General features: G+C 39.4%; 1 protein-coding gene across 4 annotated transcripts in view; it reads left to right on the forward strand.

Moving 5' to 3' along the window:
* Nucleotides 1-23,771, forward strand: part of LOC146492039 (gamma-aminobutyric acid receptor subunit beta-3-like) — a 94,815-nt gene that overhangs the window by 46,962 nt on the left and 24,082 nt on the right. For all 4 annotated transcript variants that reach the window (XM_085152657.1, XM_085152660.1, XM_085152662.1 and 1 more), the window contains 3 exons: nucleotides 9,724-9,944; nucleotides 16,326-16,408; nucleotides 20,661-20,798. In XM_085152657.1, the coding sequence (XP_085008783.1) occupies nucleotides 9,724-9,944; nucleotides 16,326-16,408; nucleotides 20,661-20,798 (442 nt within the window). The remainder of the gene's footprint in view (nucleotides 1-9,723; nucleotides 9,945-16,325; nucleotides 16,409-20,660; nucleotides 20,799-23,771) is intronic.

The following is a 23,771-nucleotide window of genomic DNA, read 5'->3' on the forward strand; positions in this document are numbered from 1 at the left end:
TATGTCATCCTCATTATCTTATGTAGGTCTTGCTATGCAGCAACAGCGTATCTTTTCTCTGTGCTTCGAGTGTGGCTTAATATACCCCCATGTCTTTTATCCGGCATCCGGCTTCCTGCCTGATGGAATGTAATTGGCCTCGGGAGAGAGCACACTGTAGGATGAAGTGATGATCACTAAGATTTAGAATAAGCAGAGCGGGCATTTCCTGGTCTTATGTGTGATTTCAGGAGGGCTGGCTGTCCCTTCCGGAGAACATTGAGACTTGCATACACCTTTAAGACAGACACTTCAATGCACGGGCTTGGGGAATTCGAATCTGACAGGCGCCAGCTTCATTTCCTTTCTCTTTGCCAATCAAGCAGACATTATGTTGTAGCAAATGAGAAAGGGCAGGTAAACTATAAGCTGGATTTATGATGTTGATTATTGCAAAGGTCATCAGTCAAAAGCCTAAGTATGGTCACTGTAATTGATATAGCAAAGGCTATATAAGATTTAAAGCAGGCAGGATAGAGTTTTGACTACACTTTGTTTTTTATTGAATTAAAAATTTCGAACCAGACTGATGAAAAGTCACACTTGTCTTAAGCTCTGTTAGTCAAAACCATATATTCAACAGCATCATTTAATGCTAAGACCTTTATAGCCTATAAAGGTTCCTGCCCCCAGTCTAGCTCCAGTAAAACCCAGCATACCTTGCTTTCATCCAAAGAAAATAAAAGCCTCTGCTAACTCGCCTCTAGTAACAGTGGCAGTTGTGTTGATGATTAAGTTGTGAAAATATCTCTGAGTTGCTGTCTGGCAGCTACATGATTTGGCTAGCTGTCAGTGCCTCATGCTAATGCTAAACTTTTAATAGAAGACAAGCAGATAGCAAGAAGCAACAAAGTATTTCATTTTCATTTCAGAGTCGTATTAATTCACTTGATTGAAAATGGACTATCAACCTCCACTCACTTGCTGGTTGGCTGTGCAGATCAGTTGTTTGCCAGTAGCACGGTTTGGCTAACTATCTGAGCCCAATGCTAATTCTAAATTGCTATTTTCAATAGTTATCACAGGAGATGATAGAATAGAGAGCTGCTGCATTGCTGCTTCACGTCTTACTAACTACAGTGACTCTTTTCTTTTTGGTTTTTCAAAAACATTTTTTTAATGGGTGTCAAATATGTGGTCCAGATAATATGTGGGGACTAGAAATAGTCCACTAAAATGTCTAGTTTGACCCACTGGACGGCTTGACAATTGCAGTGAAGTCACATGGGCTATGTTGTTTCAGGTTTGTTAAAATTATTGCTATGGCCCAGGTGAATAGTTTTAAAGTGTTTTTTTTTTTTTAAAAAACATCTAGAGTTTTTCTGTTTTATAGTTTATTATGTGATTGTTTTACTGGTTTGGCCAATTTGAAGGTGTGGCCCATATGATGAAATGTGTTTCACCGTGACTGACAGTTTAACTACAAGTTAACATGGTGAACTCCCCGCACTCGCTTGATTATTAGTCTGTTACTAATTAGGACTACTTATTGTTTCGCAATGTAACAATATTACGGTTCCAGTAATATTACAATACTAAAGTTCATGAAGGGTAGTGTTTGTTGATAACTTAGCATTGTACCTCCTTGTCTAACTATATTTGAATATCAGTTCTCAGAAACTAAGATACCAACAGTCAAAATGCAAACTTCAAGCCTTCAGAGTGTCTCATGCTAATGCTGTCTGAGCTCATCCAGTTATCAGTTGTCTATTTTGTTTTTTATTAGCTCACCATTGATTAACACAGCTTGCTATTTGTTAGCCAGAATTATTTACAATTTTATCTCTTTAGTTTTGTATGATTCAATTGCATGACTTGGAAAGTTGTGTTTTTAATAGCTTGGTTTTTTTAAGCTTGTTAATGAAGGCATGAATAAAGCCTAATTTCTAAAATGCCATTCTAAAGGGAAGAAGTCCATTGTGGGACTCAGTGAAGGGGATGTGACAGTCAATCAGAAGCTTTATGGACAAATATAGTATGTGCGGGAGGTCAGTGAAGAAGAAGGTGTTCCCTTTGACTGGAGCCTAATGATTTATGGTTGGGCTGATCAATGTAGTGGTTGGAAAATACTAGACTTTAACAGATACATGGGTGCTAGCATAATTGTCTTCCAATTAATGTTTTTAATGAAATAAAGTGTTACAAAAATAAAGAATAAAGTTTTATTTAATTCTTGGTTTTGATATATTACAAATAATGCCAGTCCTGGTTGAGGTGCATGTAGAATTTTATTATTTAGAGATCTGCTGGTGCTCTAATTTTGAAAGTTCAGATACTGCCAGATGGGTAGCCTTGGCCCTGTCGTGTGTTGTGTCTCCCCTTCTAGTCATTGACGGCCCTCTGTGGTGATCAATGATCTACTAGCTAATTTTTCAGAATCTTGTGGTTGGACAGTCCAAGTGCAGAGTCGTGGACTGCAACTTGCTGGATGTGCTCTGGAGATCGTCTGCGAGCTGATATCTGGTGGAAAACATGTTCAGGTCCTACTACATAGAGCCCAGGTGACTACACACACAGAGAAAATGCAAAATACAAGAAAATGTAAAAGTTTGCACATTTGCAGCACTGTGATGCTTCTTAAGCTACAAAAAGAAGAAAGTTTCTCAAATCATTCCTTCATGTGTCCTTTTGTCTCTTTCTTTTTATGCATAGATTATTTAGACTGAACCAGGAGATAACAAGGTAATGTTTATATCCTGTCTATTCAGGCCTAACATGTAATACCTAATCTCTGGCAGATAATAACTGGTTTTGCCCTTGAGTGCTGCCTTCTTTAACCACATCTGTTATTTAAGCATACAGCAAACTTGTAGGACCCTGTTTAGTAAAACAAAAACTAAATCAGCTAATGAGCTAAGCTAATAAGCTAAATTACGATGCTGGGAAGGGCAAAAATGGATCAAATAGTGTTTAAAACAACAGATTTCATTGAATTGTTCATCAATTTAAGAGAAACAATTTGCTAGACCCCAATAAATAAAGCAAGAACAATCTGTACGCAGGTACAGTATGTGGCGCAGAGTCATAATGGCTGTTCATAAGGGAGAAAAATGTTTGTATATTATTTGTTCTCCGTCGTTCTTCCCTTTGTCCTTCCCCTCTTTTTTTGTTATGAGGCAATGCATCATACGATATTAGACAGTGAGGAAATTATCCTATAAATTGCAGGGCAAAATTGTCATTTAGAGGAAAAAGTCCAATTCAATCACCTCCCTGTGTTTGAGCTAGAGACAGCGCTATTTTTACCATTCTATGGCAGTTGAAGGAGGAGGGGGATAGTAACTCGCTGAGGGATTCCCCCGCACTGCAGTGGTACGCTGCCTCAGGGCCGTCCCCCAGGGGAGCTCGAAAAAAATACATCAAATTGACTCAAATTGCTTTACCATACGGGGGTTCATATGGAGTACATAGTGATTACATATCATGCCAACGTTTTTCCTCTCGTGCACCAAAATGGGAAGTTAAGTCAGGGGGAAAACTTGAGTCATTTATTTTTCAATGGGGAAGTCTGACACTTTCGATAAGTGTCAGATGGAACAATGATCCGTCTTCTCTTTTTCAGTTTATTAGCACGTTTGTTTTTTCCTTTTGTTCTATTGTGCTGCACTCTGTGATGTGCTAATTGGAGCATATGCAAGTGACTGTAAGTGACATGTGACAAACAGCATATTTCCTAGATGCTATAAAAGTTCAGATGCTAGTGCTGTAGAGAGAGAGAGAGAGAGCAAGAAAGACAGATTACGCTGAATCTGGGTCATTTCACAGCCAAAATGTTGCTTATCTGAATTCTCACACAGCCTGAATTGGGAGAGATTATCCAGTCGAGCTAATTGAATAATTGAGGCTCGCTGGAAATCATTTCCACTGGTCATTCTCATTATCTCTGTGGAAAACATACGCTAATAATCAAACAACAGTGGTAAAGCATGGCATTGTGGGAATTGAAGTGTTGTGAGACATGCCAATAATTCATAATCTGTAGTCCCAGTACAAAATTTAAAAAAATCGCATTTAAAAAAAACCCACAGAAAATATTGTTCCAGAGCAGGTAACGCAAAGCTGTACTCATCGTCATATGATATTCATTTTGATTGTCTCCATGCAAGATTGATGAGGATCTCTTGGCCGTGTGTTTGCACAGGCTACACGATGGATGTGAATCATTCATGTCTTACGAGGTGCTCACTGGGGTGCCCACCTGCTGATACTCCGCCAGGAGATAGAAACCTCATGCATGATACTACTCCCAGGGAGGCGGGGAGGAGATAGGGCGTCATTTACTGGGAGTGATGGAGGCTAAAGTTACGGCGGTAATGGAGCAGACGGAGGGGGACCGTCTATGGTACTGATTCATACAGCAAATTTAATTTCCACCACCTGCTGGGATCAGGCTGTGTAGACTACTTTAATGGGACTTTGACTGATAACACTTATTGCCCTCTGTGTCACAAGTTCCTAAAAAATGACAGGAATTTATTTTCCTGTCATTTAAAGTAACTGAAAAAGGATTAAATGCAAATATAGCAGCATAGCACTGACAGCATATTTAACTGCCAGTGCTGTGTGCGTCTCTGGAATAAGAGAAAGTAGTCACAGATACCGACATCATGTTTCTGAGACCCTGTTGTCACCTCCTCCTCGTGCCACCATCAGTCCCAAGAACAAAGGAGGAGCATTTTAGTGGTAGATCATCTAAATGGCTGTAACGGCATCAAATGGCAACTTCTGGAGGCTAAAGAAATCAAGCTAAAGTGAAAGTGTCTAAAACTGGAGAAAAATGCAGTTTTAGCTTCTATGTATAGTTCGCTCTTTTGTAAGAACTGGACCACTGGTGATTTGTTTTATATGATGTATTTGGAGACTGGTAAGGCTTAAAATTAGAGGCTTGGCTGCTTTGAAATGTCTCCTGGTATTCAGTGTAAAATGGCACAGACCAGATTATACAGAGTATTTACTATAGTTTTTTTAAGGTTCTGTTCTTTAGTGTGTTCGATTTAACTGAGAAAAATACTACTAACCACTTATACGCAGGGTCGTGGCTTTGTTCCAGTTTACAGACCTGCTATAATTTCAGGTATAATTTCAGAAATTATAAGACTTTAGAGTTCAGTTCCATTATGTGTTAACAGGGGAAGACTTTGTCATGATTTTGAAATCTACAAATCTAAATTGCTTAGTGAAAGATGCCTTTTACACAGTTACTTAGCAGTTCCAAAATTAGGGAGCTGCTTTAAAGCAACTTATTTTTGCAGTCATTGCTTTTATGTGACTGTTGCTTGATCTTCAATCTGGAATACAGACTTCAAGCAAACATAAAATGTGCTGCATTTTAAAAAGGCGTCTTTGTTCTCCTTACTCCTATTACACTGGTGGGCGTTCATGTTAAACATGGAACTTGGGCTTCAGACTTTTCTGGGCTTTCAGTTTGCACTGGTTTCTTCTGCTCATGGCTGATATCAGTGAGAGACGTTATGGTCATCTCAGGCACACAGCTCTGGCTGTAAGCACAGGTGCCCAACGCACCCACTGTTCTTATGTTTGAACCAATCAGGAGAAAGCTAGCTTAATGGAGAGGAAGGGGAAATAAAACAGCTTGCTTCAGGCAGAGGATAAACTGAAGTGCTTCACCACAGACCACTATGAGATCAACAAGGATTATTTTGAACTGTGAAACAGCAAAGCTACACTAGTATAGTCCAATAATACAAATGTGAAATTGTGAATGAGCATACCAGAGCTCCCTCACAGACGCTAGAAAGAATGTGGCACTAAACATACACAAAGATTAATCCTTTTTTAACAATATTTCTGTATGATAAATAAGTAAAGCAATTCTCAGATCTGTTCAAACTTTTGATACAGTATTATTTTAAAGATATAAGTACCATACTTTAAACAGAATCACCGAATCCTGTGCTTGGCAAGGGCTTGTTTTAAAGATACCGCAAAAAGTCATTGCTACCTGATTATGCCGCATAATTTGTAAAAACCATCATATGGCAATATTGAGAGGAGAGACTACCAAAGAGGCCTTGGTTCCACCGCTATACATTTATGGCTCAGAGCCATCGAGCTTTCCTTGTCATGCTGTGGGCCCAATCTGTATCCTGTGCTGACTAAGCCCTTCACTTTTACATCTCTGTGTTCTAACCAAACCTGGAAACCATATTTACTGACTGTGAAGAGCAAGTGAAAAGAAAGCAATTATTTAACACAAAGTCAGTTGCCTCAATTTGCATAAATGTATGATCCCCCCTCGTCATGAAAATGCAAAACCTTGAGCATTTTGTATGCATTAGTAACACAGTGTTTCAGGCACTTGCAAAGAGACAAACAACTACTTGGGTTATGTAACAATTCTGTCACACATGAACATTTTGGAAAGCTGTGCTCATCACACTGGACGGTTATAATCATGTTTTTTTTTTTGGGGGGGGGGGGGGGGGGGGTTCTTGTTGTTGCCATTCGGTAAACCTGAAAACTGCAGCACCACACGGACATGTGTGCCTCTACCAGTGCCAGATTGGTGCTGGCTGGTTTCATTACAACGTCACAGCAGGTAAAGAGGGAAGATCATGGCATTGCCCCGAGAAAGAGAGAGTGAGAGAGAGATGGAGAGAAAGGGGGGAGAGGTGCAGAAACACAGAAATAGAGGAGAGGAACTGTTAGCTTGGTTAAGTGGATTATGTGATGTGGAGGGAGGGAGGGGCTCTGTCCTCTATCGTTGCTGCTGCTTCTGCACTGGTCAAATACGGCTCGAATCAAAGCAAAACAAAAGTATTTACTTACACAACAGTATTTAAATGTTGGATTTTCGCAGGGCTATGAGTGTACCCATGGCTGGGCTTTAAGTACTTGCCAGTAATTGTTTGACTTATGTACCAGATGGTGAGCTTTATACAGAAAGACACAAGAACTACTATTACATAAACACTTCAGTATATGCAAATGCTACAAAACTTAGTCATAGAGTGAGATTTCGTTTGAGTTTGTGGCTTTTTTTTTTCAGAGAACAGAGAACTGTTTTTCGTTTGTTTTTTTTTTAACATTGTTTCTCAAGTTTATGAGTAATCATGTGTATTTATTGAACATGCACTTACCGCTGATTTATAGTATATGACATTTTCTTCTGATAATAATCATAGATTAATACTGACAGTGGTTAAAAAAATAATTTTCCAGTATTTATCCAGACAAAGACGTTTGTTATCTTAGCAACGTTTTTAAGGCTGTCCGTAGCTAGCCTAGCTTGCACTTTAGGCTAATTAGCAAAAAACGGCAGCATGCTAGCACATTAATCTTGACAGTGCTATAAATGCTAATGCTGGATACTTGGTTCACCATATTGGTGTACTGGCATTAGAGGGCGATATGACCAAAAATATTTATCACGATATAAATTTCAAAATTTGCGTTAACGATAAAATTGACGACATAATTGACACAAGACAAAATACTTTACAACTCCACAACTTTATTAGTGCAAAAAAACCCCATCAATGTATTTTCACTTAAACAAGCAGCTTTTTTAAGTGCATTAAAGTTATATAAAAAATTAACAGTGCAAATGCAAACTCCTTGCTGACAGTTTAACCAAAAGGCATTTCCAGTGGAAATTGGCCGACATATCCTCAGCATAAGCATGTATAATATCCACAAAACTTAAGAGGTTACACACACACAATACGGTAATATTATGTTGAAGCACAGTATGTATCACTCCGCGAGGCTCCTGCCTATGATAGCCGTAATGCTCCGACAATCCATCAAGCGGTGCGGCTTCGTAGCTTAGCAAAGTCGTACTGAAACATTTGACAGATTTTTGAGCGCCGTGTACCACATAAAATCGTTTCGAGGTCAGTAAACACAACCAGAATTCATACATAAGGCACACGGGATCATAAGGGCTGTCGATTTTCAGAAAAATCAAAGGATTGATTTTAAGTGTGCTGTATTTTCCAAAAAACACGGTAATAATGACGGCCCATTAGCATGCGCTACCAAAAATAGTGCGTTGTTGTGTATCTGAAGTTGCAGCATTTTTACAAACCAATATTTCATTTTCCTATTGTTGCCCAACATTACACCGGTATTCAGAATCAGAATACTTTATTGATCCCCGGGGGAAATTATTTTTACTATTTCTAACTAAGAATAGTACTATATATATATATATATATATATATATATATATATATATATATATATATATATATATATATATATATATATATATATATATATATATATATATATATATAAAGTCACTTATTAATAAATAGCTGGAAAAGAAACATGTGTAGTTGTAGCAGTAACCAGTGTGTTAAGTGGATGCGTTGTACAGGGAGATGGCCACAGGCAGGAAAGATTTCCTGTGTTGTTCAGTGGTGCTTTTCAGTAATCTCAGTCTCTCACTGAACGAGCTCCTGTGACTGACCAGCATGTCATGGAGTGGGTGGGATTACTGTGAACAGTATGATATAGCCCAGCCCTAACTGGCATACTGACATTTTCTACTTAGCTTAAACTAGAGCTTATTCCAGTTGTTAAAAACTAGCCTATAGTTATGAGTACAGTGTCTGATTTGGGCTAAACTCAAAATTGGACTAAAAGTAGATAAATCAGAAAACAAAACTCAGAAAACGATAAGGGTTTACTAGTACTAATATAGGCCTAGCAAATGGACCTCCAGTTCAAATAAAATTAAGACTAAATTTACTCAACACCAATCATGCAGCAGGAAATGTTGACACACAGTGCACCTACAAAAGGAGGAGTAAAAGCTAGTGAAATATAATCACTGTACCACCAAAATCTAGTGATCATGCCAGACTGTGTATGCTGAAACAAACACAAACTTAGATTGTATTTGATTGAACAAGTATGCATTATAAATTCATCTTATTTGTAAGACAGTGTACGTGATATATTTTAACAGCAAACTTGATCTACTAATATAGTTAAAGAACTTCAAAAACCTTGCATACTGCAGTGCAACCCTAAAGATAAAGTTCTTTTTGATTGCATTTGGGTAATTGCAAAATGCCTATTAGACTAACAAATAAGCATTGACCTTAGAGGGTAGAACAATAAAGTGTTACTTAAAGCATGTGTTTCCATTTCCTTCGCCTATGGAGAATAACAGAAGAGCTGCTTTCAACTAAAGCACGTTGAGAGAAAAACAGCCACTGGAACTGTTAAAACACTTTTGTGTTGTAACTGTTTTAACAGCCTAAGTGTCACCCCATTGGAATTTAATGAAAGGGAATGTATGTTTAAAAAGCTTCTGGGCTGTTGTTATAGGTCATCTTGGAGGTTTTATGAATCACTGTGCCTATATGAGGAATGCTCAACCACGGGAGAAAAATTAGTTGAAGATCAGGTGAAATTTTCTTTGATTTTTTTTCAATAAAGCTGCAGCTACATGAGTCAGCCTTCCGACACACTGTTGTACAATGGCACATTACTGTGTTGGTTACTGTACTGCAAAAGACAGGGCAAAGGCACTTGAGAGAATTTGGAGTGTGTGTGTGAACCAGTTGGCCCACACTCCTTCAAAAGCTGTTCATGTTGCTTTTTAATGTCTGCTGTTTCCTGTGAAAGAAAACCTGAAGTGATGGCCTGTATAAAATGTAACAATAAGATGTACCCACCTTTTATTGTGTTTTCTTCTTCTATCCACAGGACTACACATTGACTATGTATTTCCAGCAGTATTGGAGGGACAAGCGCCTGGCCTATGTGGGAATCCCTCTCAACCTGACACTTGACAACAGGGTTGCTGACCAGCTCTGGGTCCCCGACACCTACTTTCTCAATGACAAGAAGTCTTTCGTCCATGGAGTCACAGTCAAAAACCGCATGATCCGCCTGCATCCAGATGGGACTGTCCTCTATGGACTCAGGTGTGTTCTGCTTGTCACCGCATTATCTTCGCAGGTCTTCTTCTCAATGAGACACTGGGACTTTTGACTGGGCTACATGTTAGCATTCTCAGGATTCCATGTTGTACATTATCTTATGACTCAGTCACACTAGAGTAAAAATAGGACGGCAACCTCCTTGCAACTACAAAAAAAATGGTTTATTTTGCCAAAATTTCCTTGTTGCAACTCAAAATGGTTCTCAGTAGTTTGTATGGACCCACATGCTTATATGCATACCAGACAATGTTGGGCATGTTTCTAATAAGATGATGGATGATGTTCTGGGAGATCTCCAACCAGATCTGGACCAGGGCTCACTGAGTTCCTGGACAATCTGAGGAGCCTGGTTCTGCTGGAGGTTTCTTCCTGTTAAAAGGGAGTTTTTCCTTCCCACTGTCGCCAAAGTGCTTGCTCATAGGGGGTTATATGATTGTTGGGCTTTTCTCTGTATCTATGAAGCGCCTTGAGGCGACATTTGTTGTGATTTGGCGCTATATAAATGAAATTGAATTGAATTGAATTGAATTTTATTATTTGCTTCGAGCCCTGTGTACAGGAGCTGCATGCTAAAAGATCTTTTGTTAAAAGGGTTGGCGTAATAAGCAAATGCTTCAGCCAATACCTTTTGATTAGCCTTGTCTCATGCTTTCTTGCTTTGTGGTAAATCTTTGTTCTGTCTTCACTGAGATATTTGAATGCTAATCAATAAAAACATATCACTCAAAAAAAAAAAAAGGTGCAACTTGGCAGTGTTGGATGGACTGAAACATAATGTCACAGAGTTGTTCTATTGAATTTAGGTTGGATGAACATGAGAGTCAGTGGTAATCTTGAGTCCCTGCCTACTCTCACCATTGTTGTGTACCCGGAGTAACCCAGGACCCACTGCACCAGCACAGGGTCTAACAGTCGGTCCAAGGATTTCATCCTGATACCTAATTGCAGTCAGGGTGTTGTGACATCAGCCTGGTGTTCAGGGTGAAACTGATCATTGGTGACAAGTGGCCAGAATCTGCCAATTATACTATTCTATGGCAAATGCCAATCTGGCACCACAGTTCTGGGCAGTGAGAATAAGGCCCACTAAAGGACGTTGGTCCCTCAGGCCATCTTCATGAAGTCTGTTTCTGATTGCTTAGTCAGCGATATTAACACCAGTGGCCTGCTGAAGGTCATTTTGTAGGGTTCTGGCACTGCTCATCCTGTCCATCTTTGCACAAAGAAGAAGATACCAGTCCGGGTGATGGGTTAAGGACCTTCTACAGCCATGTCCAGCTCCAGAGTAACTGCCTGTCTTATGAAATCTCCAGTCTCCTCCTGAGACTGTGCTTTGAGACATAGTAAGTCTTCTGACAACGACAAGTAATGATGTGCTATCCCCCAGGAGTTGGACTACCTGTACAAACTCTGTAGGGTCCAGGTATCGCCTCATGCTACCAGCAGAGAGACTGACCCTAGCTAAATGCAAAACTAATGAAAAAACAGTCAGAAAACATGAGGAGCGGAAAAATGTCAGTGGCTGTAAAACCATTCCGGTGTTCAGGGTTGTCTCATTGTTGCCCCTTTGGTGCACCTGTTGTTAATTTAATCAACGGCAGTACAGTTGTAACTAATTAACAACCCCCTCTGCTTCCTAACTGACCAGATCGATATTCCAGAAGTTTAACTGAGTTGATGTTATGAATAAAACAGGGCTCCTTCTAGTTTTGTTAGCAGTGAATATTCCCCTTACGCACCCGCCTCAGTTTCTCGCTCTAACAACAATATCATTTTCCTGTTGTTATCAAATCCACAGCTTATGCAAACTTGATCCCACTTGACTTGCTATATAGCTAAAGTTTCATATAGCTTAATCCTTGGTGCCATTAAGTGTCGTTGAGGCCCCAAACAATTAAAAACATATCAGAGAACCACGCTGTTGCACTGCATGACACCTGCCTTGATTACCATAAATGTGCACTGCAGTTTATTTTGAATCCCACATACATCATTATGCTGCAGTAAACACTCACAAGAACACCAAGTGTGTATTTATGCTCCACTTAAAAATAGTCCCTTATTTTAGAGTTTAAGGAGATTGAGGTTTTTGTATATATAATTTAAAAATTCTACTAATTTTTTGTGACACATACTTTCATCAAAAGTAGAGCTTAGAGTTTCAAAGACAAAGTTAAGCAGTCTAAAAGTAATACAATACACTCGAAAGCATTGTTGATTTTGGTCATTTTATTTCATAGAGGAAAATACAGAGTGACAGCAACCTTATCCTTCAAAATAATTTTTCTTAAAATGAGCCTCTATATTTAGATAAATGAAATGATGAAAAGTTCCTATGATTATATATAGTCAGAAAAATAATAAGAAAAGAACTGCATAAGGCAGGTTTATTAAAAATCCCAAATCCAAAAATAGAGAAGACCTGAGAACAAGAGTGAGAAGAGAGCACAACCTGACAAGCGGAGAAAAGGGTAATAAGGAACAGGTGAACATAATCAGACCCTACCAAGGGAAAGAACAAAACAGGAAGTAAATTGAATCAAAATCAAACTCACAAAGTCAACAGTAACCATGAAAGCTGTTCTGGACAATTTCTGTGCCCTGCAAATAAGCAACACTTATCACGCAAAAAGCAACAAAAGGATGATCAGGGTCAAGAATATTCCCTAATGTTTTTCAGAGCCAAGTTAATTCTTTGTGTTCAAAGCCTTGTTTTGGCACAGTCCTGCAGCAGTTGAGAGGATTTTGTGTCATGCTGAAGGGCATGTCAGTGTTAGCATTTTTATTATTTTATTTTTAAAGAGGGCTGCCGTTAGAGTTCATCTACGGCAAGAAGTGCGGACAGGTTAGACATGATCCACAATGCAAAGTTCAGCCTTCAGCTATTGTTTGATGTTTGTTTCATGAAGCCCTTGTTTTGAATTTCCATTGATCTTTTTGACAAGCAGGTTCAGAAGAGCTAGTGTGACCTGTTATTATGGATGCAAGCTTTGAATTATTAGAGCAAAGCAAAAACATGTGTGTGTCTGTGTGTATGTGTGTGTGTGCACTTGCACACTTGCATTTGCATGTGTCAGTGTTCATACTTTATAGTCAAGCAGCTATGCTTGATTATGCAAGTGGAGTTCATAGCATTTAGCCCTGTGGACTACTTATAGACCTCTCAGTGCTTTAAGAGATCAAAAGGAGAGGGAGACGGGTGACGTGGTGTTTGTGATATGAGCTGTTGCATAAATGAATGCCAGGTAGAGCTGAGTGATATGTTGAATGCAGATTTTTATCGTGGTTTCAAGGCAGCCACTCTGTATTTGTGTGTTTGCTGTTTATTAGGGAAAGCAGCAAAAAATACAATTTTAAGCTCTCAAAAGCAGTTTGTATTTACATTGTAAGTTGCATTTTGCCACAATGCTGTTTGTCATTTTTGCAAATATGGTCTATTAATTGCATTTTACAGAAACTGTCTGTAATTTAACTGAGGGTACATTAGGGGGCATTAGCCAGATGGTCCTCTTTGACAAAAAAAGCCCACATTTATTTTAGTCTTCACAAATATAGTATCTAAAATATGTCCAATTAGAGAAAATAAATAAATAGATTTTATGAATGTCTCAAGCAGCAGTTGCCTGATAAGATGCATGCCTGAAGTAATGTTAATAAAAAATAATAATAAAAATGTTCAAATATTCTTTATATTCGTGCAGCAATTTTTTTTTGTAAAACACAGAGTTACAAATTGCTTTACAGTTAAAAGCCACGTGTTAAAGATAAGTACACATGTTCAAACATATGTACACATAATCAACCATATGGTGAGACATTCATGCCAACACACGAGCTTCCATGCACGCAAATAGCTGAAAACTAAGGCTCAAAGTAAAGCTGGAAAGATTAAATGAAAGGTAAAAAATGTGCAACTACCAGTCGTTTAAAACAAATCACACACTCAGCCCTCCTGATAGCAGCTTGTGGTGCCCCAAATGCAGAATACAGATTCGTATTGTCCTACAGTCAAAATCTGGAACGGTTTTGGTAAAATGATAAAAACTGAACAGTACAATTTCGGGCTTTAGTTTCACAGGATCCCATTCACTCTGACACAAGATACAGTCAAAGAGTTATTCACTTTTCAGAAGATCTTTTCTACAAGTTAATGTTAGCTTCCTTACTAACGTCTTTGGGATACTGTAGTAGTAAGATAATAGGCTAGCAATTGAATTTGCATTGAATACAGACTACTCGAGGGCACAAGAGTACTGTTAGCCTAACATTACTTGTTACTCAAATAGATGGTATTAAGGATTGACCCAGCTATACCTTGAAGTTATAAACTGGTTTCTGAAGTATCATTTTGAAACCTTGAAATGAGGGTTCTGTTGTTGCTGTCTTGGTTTAAAAAATTCAGTGTGACAAGGAGGGGCAGGTCTGACCATGATACCGAACACTCAGAGTACCAGGGATAATCCTGCTGTTTGAAACACAGCGTGATTGTGATTTAAATACAGATTTAATGTTTTATTCTGTATGACCCAGAGTGAGTGAATGAGCCCATAGCTTCCTAATGAAAGTGTTTACATAGGTCAGCAGCCATCTGGTAAAGTTCTGCATTGGTTTATTTTTCCAACCCAAAAGCTATACCAAAGTCTTATAGTTTGTATGACTTCTCCTGTACCTTTACATCAAATTGTGGTTAAATTGTGCATTAAGTCTTTGTTAGCTGAATTTAGCTGCATGTGTTAGTTTGTCCAGCTCAAGCAATAGTTTCCTTACGACTGTTCACATGCTACTGTAGAGTCTTTTGAAAATTTGGTCAAATCAGCAATTGGACTCTCTTTTGCTCAATACAAGCCCACAGCTCAGACCAGCTAGTTAGCTAGCTAGGTAGTTAGCTGTATGCCAAATAAAAAGAGATACTTCAACAATTTTTGTGTTTTTGATAAATGCAGTAATGAATAATAAATAAGTAAAAAGCCGTAACACAGACATTTGGTTATTTCAGAATGGACTTCATGTCACTGGGTTATATTAGCTAACACGCGCTAACTGGTACAGTGTACGATATTTGTTTCTGACCTGGCTTTTGTTAGACAGAGTGGCATGAAAAAAAAAAGATTAAAACTGACCTACAACCAAATGCAATTATTTCAGGTTTAATTTATCCAATGACATTATCCAATGACATTTTCTGATAATCAGTTGGATTTTGAGGCTGTAATTTATATTCCAATTTATGCCATTTAGATATCATCTTTTATTCATATGAATTATTTTTTTTTGGATTAAACACCTTCGACTCCAATGTCCCCAAATCCATGGATTTTCAATATGTTCTAATTTAAAAACTGTTACTTTAATGATTTAATGTAAATCAACTATTTTTTTTAACTGCTAATCAATACAGTGTAGGTAGTTTTTTTTTCTTGTTGTTACCATAATGAAATGAAGAGATAAGGTAGCAGAGAAGCTTCAGTGATATTGATAATCTGTGTCATGTATTGGAAAATGTGTTGGAAGTCCATATAATCTATAATATGTGTGGTAATGCTTACTGTTAATGTTACTGTTGAAGACCTCTTATTATGTTGCTGTAATTTTTGCTGCATAATAATATCACATAATGGAGCCTCATCTCAGTCTTTGCTCAGTGAATACATCCAGTGGCTAACTGCCAAGCAGCCAGCTTTTAATCAGGCCAGACTTAGCCTAAATCATTTTGAATTTGCATTTCACTTTGCTGCTTTTTTTAACTGTCTGATTATCAGTCGTTTGAGCTCGCACATCTGATAAACAAAAGGCACAGATACCTCCTCATGACCCAGTTCAGTTGAACAGGGACTGAACTCAATGCCAGGATGCATTTCCTTAATATCATTTTTGTTTTTACAAATTTTTACTTGATCGCAGGATGGAGGGATGGACAGTTTTGGTGAAAGGGGAGCACAAAATGTTTCAAAAGCAAACATGTTCGTTGCTTGTCTTGTATGATCTATAGTCTAATTAGGTATACAGTTACACAGTCAGCATTTTAACTAGGAGGTGGTGCTATAATCTTATTTTAAGATGACAATGCCAGTAGTCTCCAGTAATATGAAACCAGCTGAGGGACAGGTTGAAAAGGCAAATGGACGTTTGGTTTCCTTTAAAGATGATAGGTGAAGACAAGTGCTTTCACCTTAATGCTGTAATCTAATTGTATTCCCACAGTCCCTTATTCTGTTAGGTAACTGCTTACCTGCATTGCTATTTTTAAAACACCTCAAATCCCTTACATCTTCACTCTCCTTCTGATCTGTCTTTCAGAACAATTTTAGTAAATCACATGTGTTAACTAAAATATACCCTCTCCCCCCATGCCTTCTTTTTCAGGATAACTACAACAGCAGCATGTATGATGGATCTCAGGAGGTATCCTCTGGATGAACAGAACTGCACTCTGGAGATAGAGAGCTGTGAGTAGACAGGCCTAATGCCTTGTGGGCTTGACAGATCAACAGCGGCGCACAGGCAGAGTGTCTCATGTGTGAAATGTTACAGATGCATGAAAGAATAGGCAACCTGAGGTACAGCAGCGGTTGTGTGTTTGTGTTTCTCTTCTGTGTTCTGTAGCCTTTCTTTTAAATCTGTACCAGATGGATGAGGGTAGTTTATATGACTATGACAAATACTTAGCTAATTTCATTCAATATTATACTTCTAGAAAGATTTGGGAAAGTTTAAAAGACCAATCTAGTGCAGTTATTTAGTTAGAAGTCTTTCTTTTGCAAATGTTTGCACCTTATTTAACCTCGTAAAGATCCACCAGGTTGCCATGTGCTACTTAGGATAGGAATAGTTTCAGGCTCAATTCTACCTCTATAAATGAATTTTCACCTATTTTACAAATGTAAATCTTATAACAGAAGTACTGTAAGGTTAAAATGCATGTAGGAAAGTAGTTTTGAAAAGTAACAGCGTCAAGTTTCTGAAACCTGCTGCTAAAATTCAACCCAACACAACTCCTCAGTAGTTCGTCAGTAACCTGGTGGATGTAATGAAGTAACATTGATGACAAAATAACAATTACTTTTGGAGACTATTAAAAAAGACTTGCACAGAGGGTAAAGTCTGTGCAAGACTTTACCCTCTGTCATGCATTTTCCTCTGGTTGCTTGCTGGTTCTACTGTAGCAAATATAATATTGAACTACGTCTACATAATCTGTGTCAATTATGCACAACAACACAGGGGTTATTGTTCTGCATGCAGAGATATTTTTTTAAAACAAGCAATAAAAAGAGCTATAAATGCAAAACAGGAATATAGACAAACAGCAGGCCAAGGCATCAACCTGAGGGCGAGTCGTTTGCAAATAAAAGTGATAAGTAATCACTAGGGGTGCAACGATACACAAAATTCACGGTTCGGTTCGGTTCGATACTTTGGTGTCACGGTTCGATATTTTTTCGATACACAAAAAAATGTTCATGCCTTTTTAATTTGTCATTTATTAAATTTTCACGGCACATTCTGCACCACATCTCTGTGCGTTCATCATTTGTTTGAAGCCAGCTCACCTCCGGCAACCACTTTTCCGAGAATACGCGCTTCTTTTGTGGTTCGGACTCCTGACATTTCTTTGGAGGTGGAGGAACATCACAGTAATTGCTTAAAGGAGCTTCTTCGACATCTTTAAGAGTTCTAAACAAATGTCTGTCCTCCTCCTGAAAATCTTATGTACGCAAACACACGTTGCAACTTCTTATCTTGTGCGCGTTTTTTATTTTGACAGCGAATGCACACCTGCGGACCACTTATGTGCAGCCCTGGTTATTTAGCTCGTCATATTGCAGCCACAGAAATTCGTTTGTCCATGAAACCATAAAGCTGCACTTTCTTTTTGCCTTATAGTCTGATTTGTCATAACTTTTCCGTTTTGTGGTAAGCTTTTCTTTGGCTGTCACTTCTTCACCCTGACCTGTCTTATTTGGCTCAGCAGAACTAAAATATATATCCTGCTGCTTTTACACAGGCACTCACATAACGTTCAGCGATTCTCTGCGCGATCAACCTCTCACATGTTTAAGCTGCGGGAGATTTCACTTGTCATGTTTGCATAGTAAGCTAAGGAGTGATAAGAAGATGTCAGAGGTATTGGTGCGCAAATTATCATCACTCACCAATCAGTGCTGTCGCTCTCTATACACAGTTCGCGGGATTGCAAAGTGAAAGCAAAAAACAAGCGCAAATTCAAACGCAATTTCAATATGTCACATATTGACAGTGGCTCACCGATGCCAATGACATAATTACCCAGCTACATTTCCGAAAGAATGCAAAAGCATTGACATATATTTTTCCTTCCTAAGATGGCAGGGGAGGGCAGCCCCACGGGCAGGGCAGGGCAGGGCAGCCCGACTGGAAAAATCACTAGCTCTGGGACGTCGGGCTAGCGATTTTGCCCTGTATCTGATTGAGGAATCACTCATCTTTGGAAAAGAGAGTTTATTACAGAGAAATGTCTCTTTCCAAAATAAAAGCTATACTATACGCTTCTTCTGGGCTATATTCTCAGCAGCATATTAAACATATCAGGTCCCCATAAGGAGAATCATGTGGAAACGGCTGTCTAAATGACTCGGGTAAAGTTTGTAGCATGCGTGCTTGTTGTTTTTGTCTGCTTCCACTTGTCTTTGCACTAGGATGCTGTCGGAGTAAATGTGCAGTCATATTCGTTGTGTTCCCACTAGTGCTGTCAGCGTTAACATGACGTTAACGCCACAACACGGCAAATCTCCGTTAACGAGCTACCGCGGATCGCCCTGTGCGTGGGGCTGGACGGCCAACACGTTAACGAGCTAACTGCGCTAACACACTAATTCCCACCCATGTAATTGAGCATTGCTGGCACATCCAACATACTGTTTTACTTTAGTCCATGACACGCTTACCTTCAGGGTCATACTGCACATGAAAACCAAAATAGTTCCAAATGCCAGATCTGAATGAGGGTGGGGGAGGTTCAATTTGCCATGTTGCAAGGAGAGCTTAACTTCTGTCTCGCTAGCTTGCCCTGCGCTCAGTGAATCTGCGTTCGACTACTCCGCCTAGGCTGCACTGTCGAGCGCAGATCCACTGAGCGCTCAACACAGAAAGCATCGTCAGAAGGAAAGTTGATAAAATAAATTAAAAATTTTGTATTGTTCGATACATATGCGTACCGAACCGAAAGCACTGTATCGAACGGTTCAATATCGATATGAGTATCGTTGCACCCCTAGTAATCACCTAATCAATGTAAATCTAGTATTCACTCTATTTTTAGCTCTTTTAGGCCATTGGCCTATTTAATAGGTACACCTAGCTAGTTTCAGGCTGAACCCTATTTTACCTTCAGAGCTGCCTTTCTTGTGGCACAAATTCAGCAAAGTGCCGGAAACATTCCATATTGACATGATAGTGCAAAACACTTAGCCCTCAGTCGATGTTTTCTCATTTTCGGATCATTCATCACTGTGTAGAAAAATCTCAGCAGTTTCTGAAGTACTGAGATCAGTCGGTGAGACACCAACAGCCGTGCAAAATTCAAAGTCACTTAAATTAATCTCTCTTCTTCAATCTGTGCTCACAATCAGCTCAGCAAGTTGTCTTGACTATGTCTACATGCCTAAATGTGTTGAGTTGCTGTCATGCGATTGGCCGATTGGATATATTTTGTTCACAATCAGTTTACTTATCCATTTCAGGGTCCAGTGTGCCGGAGCCTATCCAGCCTATATAGGGCGAGCATGTAGAGATGGACGGAAATTCACACTCACATTCACACCTACAGCCAATTTGGAATCACCAACTGACTTAGAGTAACAAGGTTAGGTTAGATTAGGTTATATGTGGCCATTTAGCTGCTAAATGCTGCAAATGACTTTGGCCCTGTTCTGTGCTGACAGCGAGCAGGCCATCGTGGCTGGAAACAGGGCTGATAAGAAACAGTGACACGAAACAGTGATGGCGTGGGCCAAAACAATCAGCTGAAAGACACCAAAGGGCTCGTTACAGACAGGGCATCCCATCTCTCCATAGAGTGTGTTATTACGAATAACTGGGATGCCATTACACGTGTTATGTTGATATAAAAATATTGATTCAAGCAGATTTAAGTTAGACATTTCACATATTTATTTGTGAGAACTCCTCAGCGTTTGAATGCTGTATCACTTAGCAGCAGTGAGTGTCTCTGCTTGTCCTTTACAGACATCCTCAGGGCACCACTTGGTTTCATGTCAGCCTTCTGATTGGGCACTGATTTACACCTGGCATGCCAACAATACGGCAGGATAGGATTAGGCTTATCAGGAACACATAGAGTTTAAGGCGAGTTAGAGCCAATGTCTCGGCTAGAGTAAGAACAAAGCACATTGTAGATGTTTGTATTTATATTGTTTTTGGTATCATCCCCACAAAAATACTAAAGCAAGATCTGCTAATGGCACTGGACATGTCTATTTTATAATTCTTCTGACATTTTCCAAACCCCAAGTAAAGCTATTAAGAAAAGCGCCTGTTACTTGGAAACAACTTCAAAAGTGTTTTTTTTTATTTCCTTCCCAAATGACAGCCCAGTTGGATGATCAGCAACACTGCATGTCTTGGTTTCCAGTGATGGTTAGACAGATGGTTACACCTTGGTGTGCATGTGTGTGTGTCTGCGCGCGTCTTCTTCTACAGATGGCTACACCACAGACGACATCGAGTTCTACTGGAAGGGAGGCGAGACGGCTGTGACGGGGGTGACACGGATTGAGCTGCCTCAGTTCTCCATTGTCGATTACAAGCTGGTGTCCAAGAACGTAGTCTTTTCCACAGGTAAATGCTTCATCAGCTGGATTACCTCTGGGAATAATGCACGGTGAGGCTAACTAGGGGATGTGACATTTTAGATCATATTGTCCATTTCATGCACTGGCCTGTTTTCGGGAGCTGATTATTCCATCAGTTTCTGCAGCAAACATGCCAAAATGTCTGTTGATCTTATATACAGATATAATATATATATTGGTACTTTTAATTGGATTGAAATGAGGAAATGCGCCATTTTTGGAATATCCCTCATGCAGCAGTAGGCAACGCGAGCTTGTTGGAATGGTGCTTAAGCGGGACATGCGGTAAATTAGAAAGTATATCATGCCCACTTCTGGCAGTTCTTGACCCAGAGAGGTGAAGTTTAATGGATGTAATGGTTCAGTTATTGTGCTATCAGTAGGAAATGTAGCTGAAGACTCTTATCAAGTCAGTGTGATTGCAGCAGTCTGATTGTGAAACCCCTGAAAAATTGGTTTCAAATACAATAATAATAAATAGTCATAATTAAAGACATGAATGTCTAAGTTTGTAGTTATTATTTATGAAAACCTCAGTTTCAATTCAGTTTTATATAGATGATACGATATGATTTATATAGCCCCAAACCACAACAGCAATCCTTTCAAGATGATTCATAGTGTAAGGTAAAGACCCTAAAATAATGGGGAGAAAGCTCAAGCAACTAGGCAACCCCCTATGAGTGACCACTTGGCGACAGTAGGAAGAAAAAAACAGGAAACAAACCTCCGGCAGAACCAGACTCTGGCAAGGCAGCCTGCTGAACAGCTGGGATTGAGGGGAGGAAGATGGGATAAAAAATGATATTAAACAGTCACACAGCTGTTTGCAGATCTGATCTAAAATGTTGTTCCTTTCAGAAATCGCTCATGTTGAAACAACTAAATTGATGTAGGTTTGAAAGAAAATTGTATCTTAACATGAAAGTTGTATCAACATTTTCTGAATTATTTGTATAGCTTCATTCACTGTCATTACAATACAGTGACAAACACTTGAGGATGAGGATGTTACTTTAATACTGTTACACCCTACTATATTCACTCTCTGTGGGCTAAAAGGCTCCCTCTGCACTACAAAGCATCCTGCCGCTAGAGCCCAGCCGATATTCAGTGATTCAAATAATGTGATAGTCCGATATGTGGGCTGATTTTTTTCTCTTTCAGAAACACGAAGCATAAACAGATTGCCACAAGCCAGCAGATCTCAGACCTTATTTATCATCTAATGACCTTTAACCTCTAATGAAATGTGGATGACAAGAAATACTGAGGAAGAGTTTCAGGATAGTTAGAAGGCAAAATGACAGGTTAAGACAACTTGTAAAGTCAATGTATATGAAGGATTTACCGTATCACATTTCATGTTCTAATTCATGTGTGTCAGATCGCTGTAGAGGAGTTATTTTAACAAGTAATCCTCATTTCAGTCGTATTCCATGAACTTTGATTTGACACGTCGCCCATCCACTGAGGTCCAAAATGAGTCAGACTGTTACTGAATGTGTACATTTACGCCGGAACGCAGAGTGTTTATGAACGTTTCCAAACCAGCGACCATATAATCTGGTCAGAGGGGACACATAGAGAGAGGCGGCTTCTCCGGAGCCTCAGAAATAAAAGCGGTGTGACATTTAGTAATAATGTAATTTCTCACAGAAGTTATGCTCATGAGGAAGTGCCACGCTGGGTCTGAAAAGGACATGCACAGTAAATCACTCTTTGTTTGCCTTCTCGGGCGTGCGTAACATTTCTGTTGTAGCCGTTCTGCGTTATTTAGTGTTTTTTCACGCTGAGTGCACCTTTCTCTGTCTGTACTGCACGTGCGGCTGCTTTCCATTTACCATCATACGCGGGTGTCTCTGCCCTTCATGTGAATCACATGTAAGTGTGCCGATGCAAGCGCGTCTCTTGTTTATGAGAGGCGGCTTGTCCCTTGTGGGTGGTGGCTATTATTTTAATGTCCGGTGGTCTGCTCGCCCGCTCAGGATGTGTGAAGCACATCAAAGGCTCCCTGCCAGGCTGCCTAATGATCAGGTCTTGTCCATGTCATGTGCCACTAGCAAGCCTTTAGTTCCCTTCCCTTTTTTTCCTTTCCTGCTATCCCTCCTTTCTGTCACTATCTCTCTCCCTCTTTGCTCTTCCTCCTGTTTTTCCTCCGGGCTTTCTTTAATATAACTTTTCTTAGTGCTTTTAAAAGGTGTGCTTGGATGCCAACTACCCTGCTCGCTGCAAGAAAAAAAAACCCGGGTTTCAGGGCATCATAAATTCATGTGAAATGAGGCCCTCAACACATCAGTGTTTCTCATTTAAACACACACACAAACTGTCTGTTTGCATGCGAGGGTAATATCTGCATGTCCGTATGGAAATGCTTGTATGGCCACTAGGGCAACATTTCTGAGTTAGGTAACATTTAATAGACTGTATAGAAAAGATGGATGTTGCTACCATGGTTTCAAAAGTCTGCTCAGGAACAACTCGAGGAACACAACAAAGCTCGCTTAGTCCCAAACCAATCAAGCATCAGAACAAGCTTGATTCACTGATGTTACCTAATGGATCCAAAGTCCGGCACCCCCAGAGATCCTCTGTGTGTGCATCAGGAGGTCAGAGCTCTTTTTGGTAGAACAGAGAAGCAACAAAATACTAAGCAGGTGGTTTTAATTCTGTGACTCGTTGTTCTTTAAGCCTCGAATATACCTTCGAGTTTGTGTGTTTTAGAAAACAAGAAATGCTTCGTTAACAGCTTTAGAAAAAAAAGCCCTGAAAGTACTCATTTTTAATTAATGTAGGACTGAAATTCATTAAGAAGCTTTTGCAGACTGCGCACAAGGACAAATCTGTGTTAGAAAAAAAGACTTCACTAAGACTTCTGCTGCATACTTGCGATACACTTTTAAAAGCCAGTAATGCAAGTAGTTATATCATGCAATGCTTCATCTGAGCTGCAGGTAGT

This window comes from Neolamprologus multifasciatus, chromosome 23, assembly GCF_963576455.1.
Source record: "Neolamprologus multifasciatus chromosome 23, fNeoMul1.2, whole genome shotgun sequence".
NCBI classification, from domain to species: Eukaryota; Metazoa; Chordata; class Actinopteri; order Cichliformes; family Cichlidae; genus Neolamprologus; species Neolamprologus multifasciatus.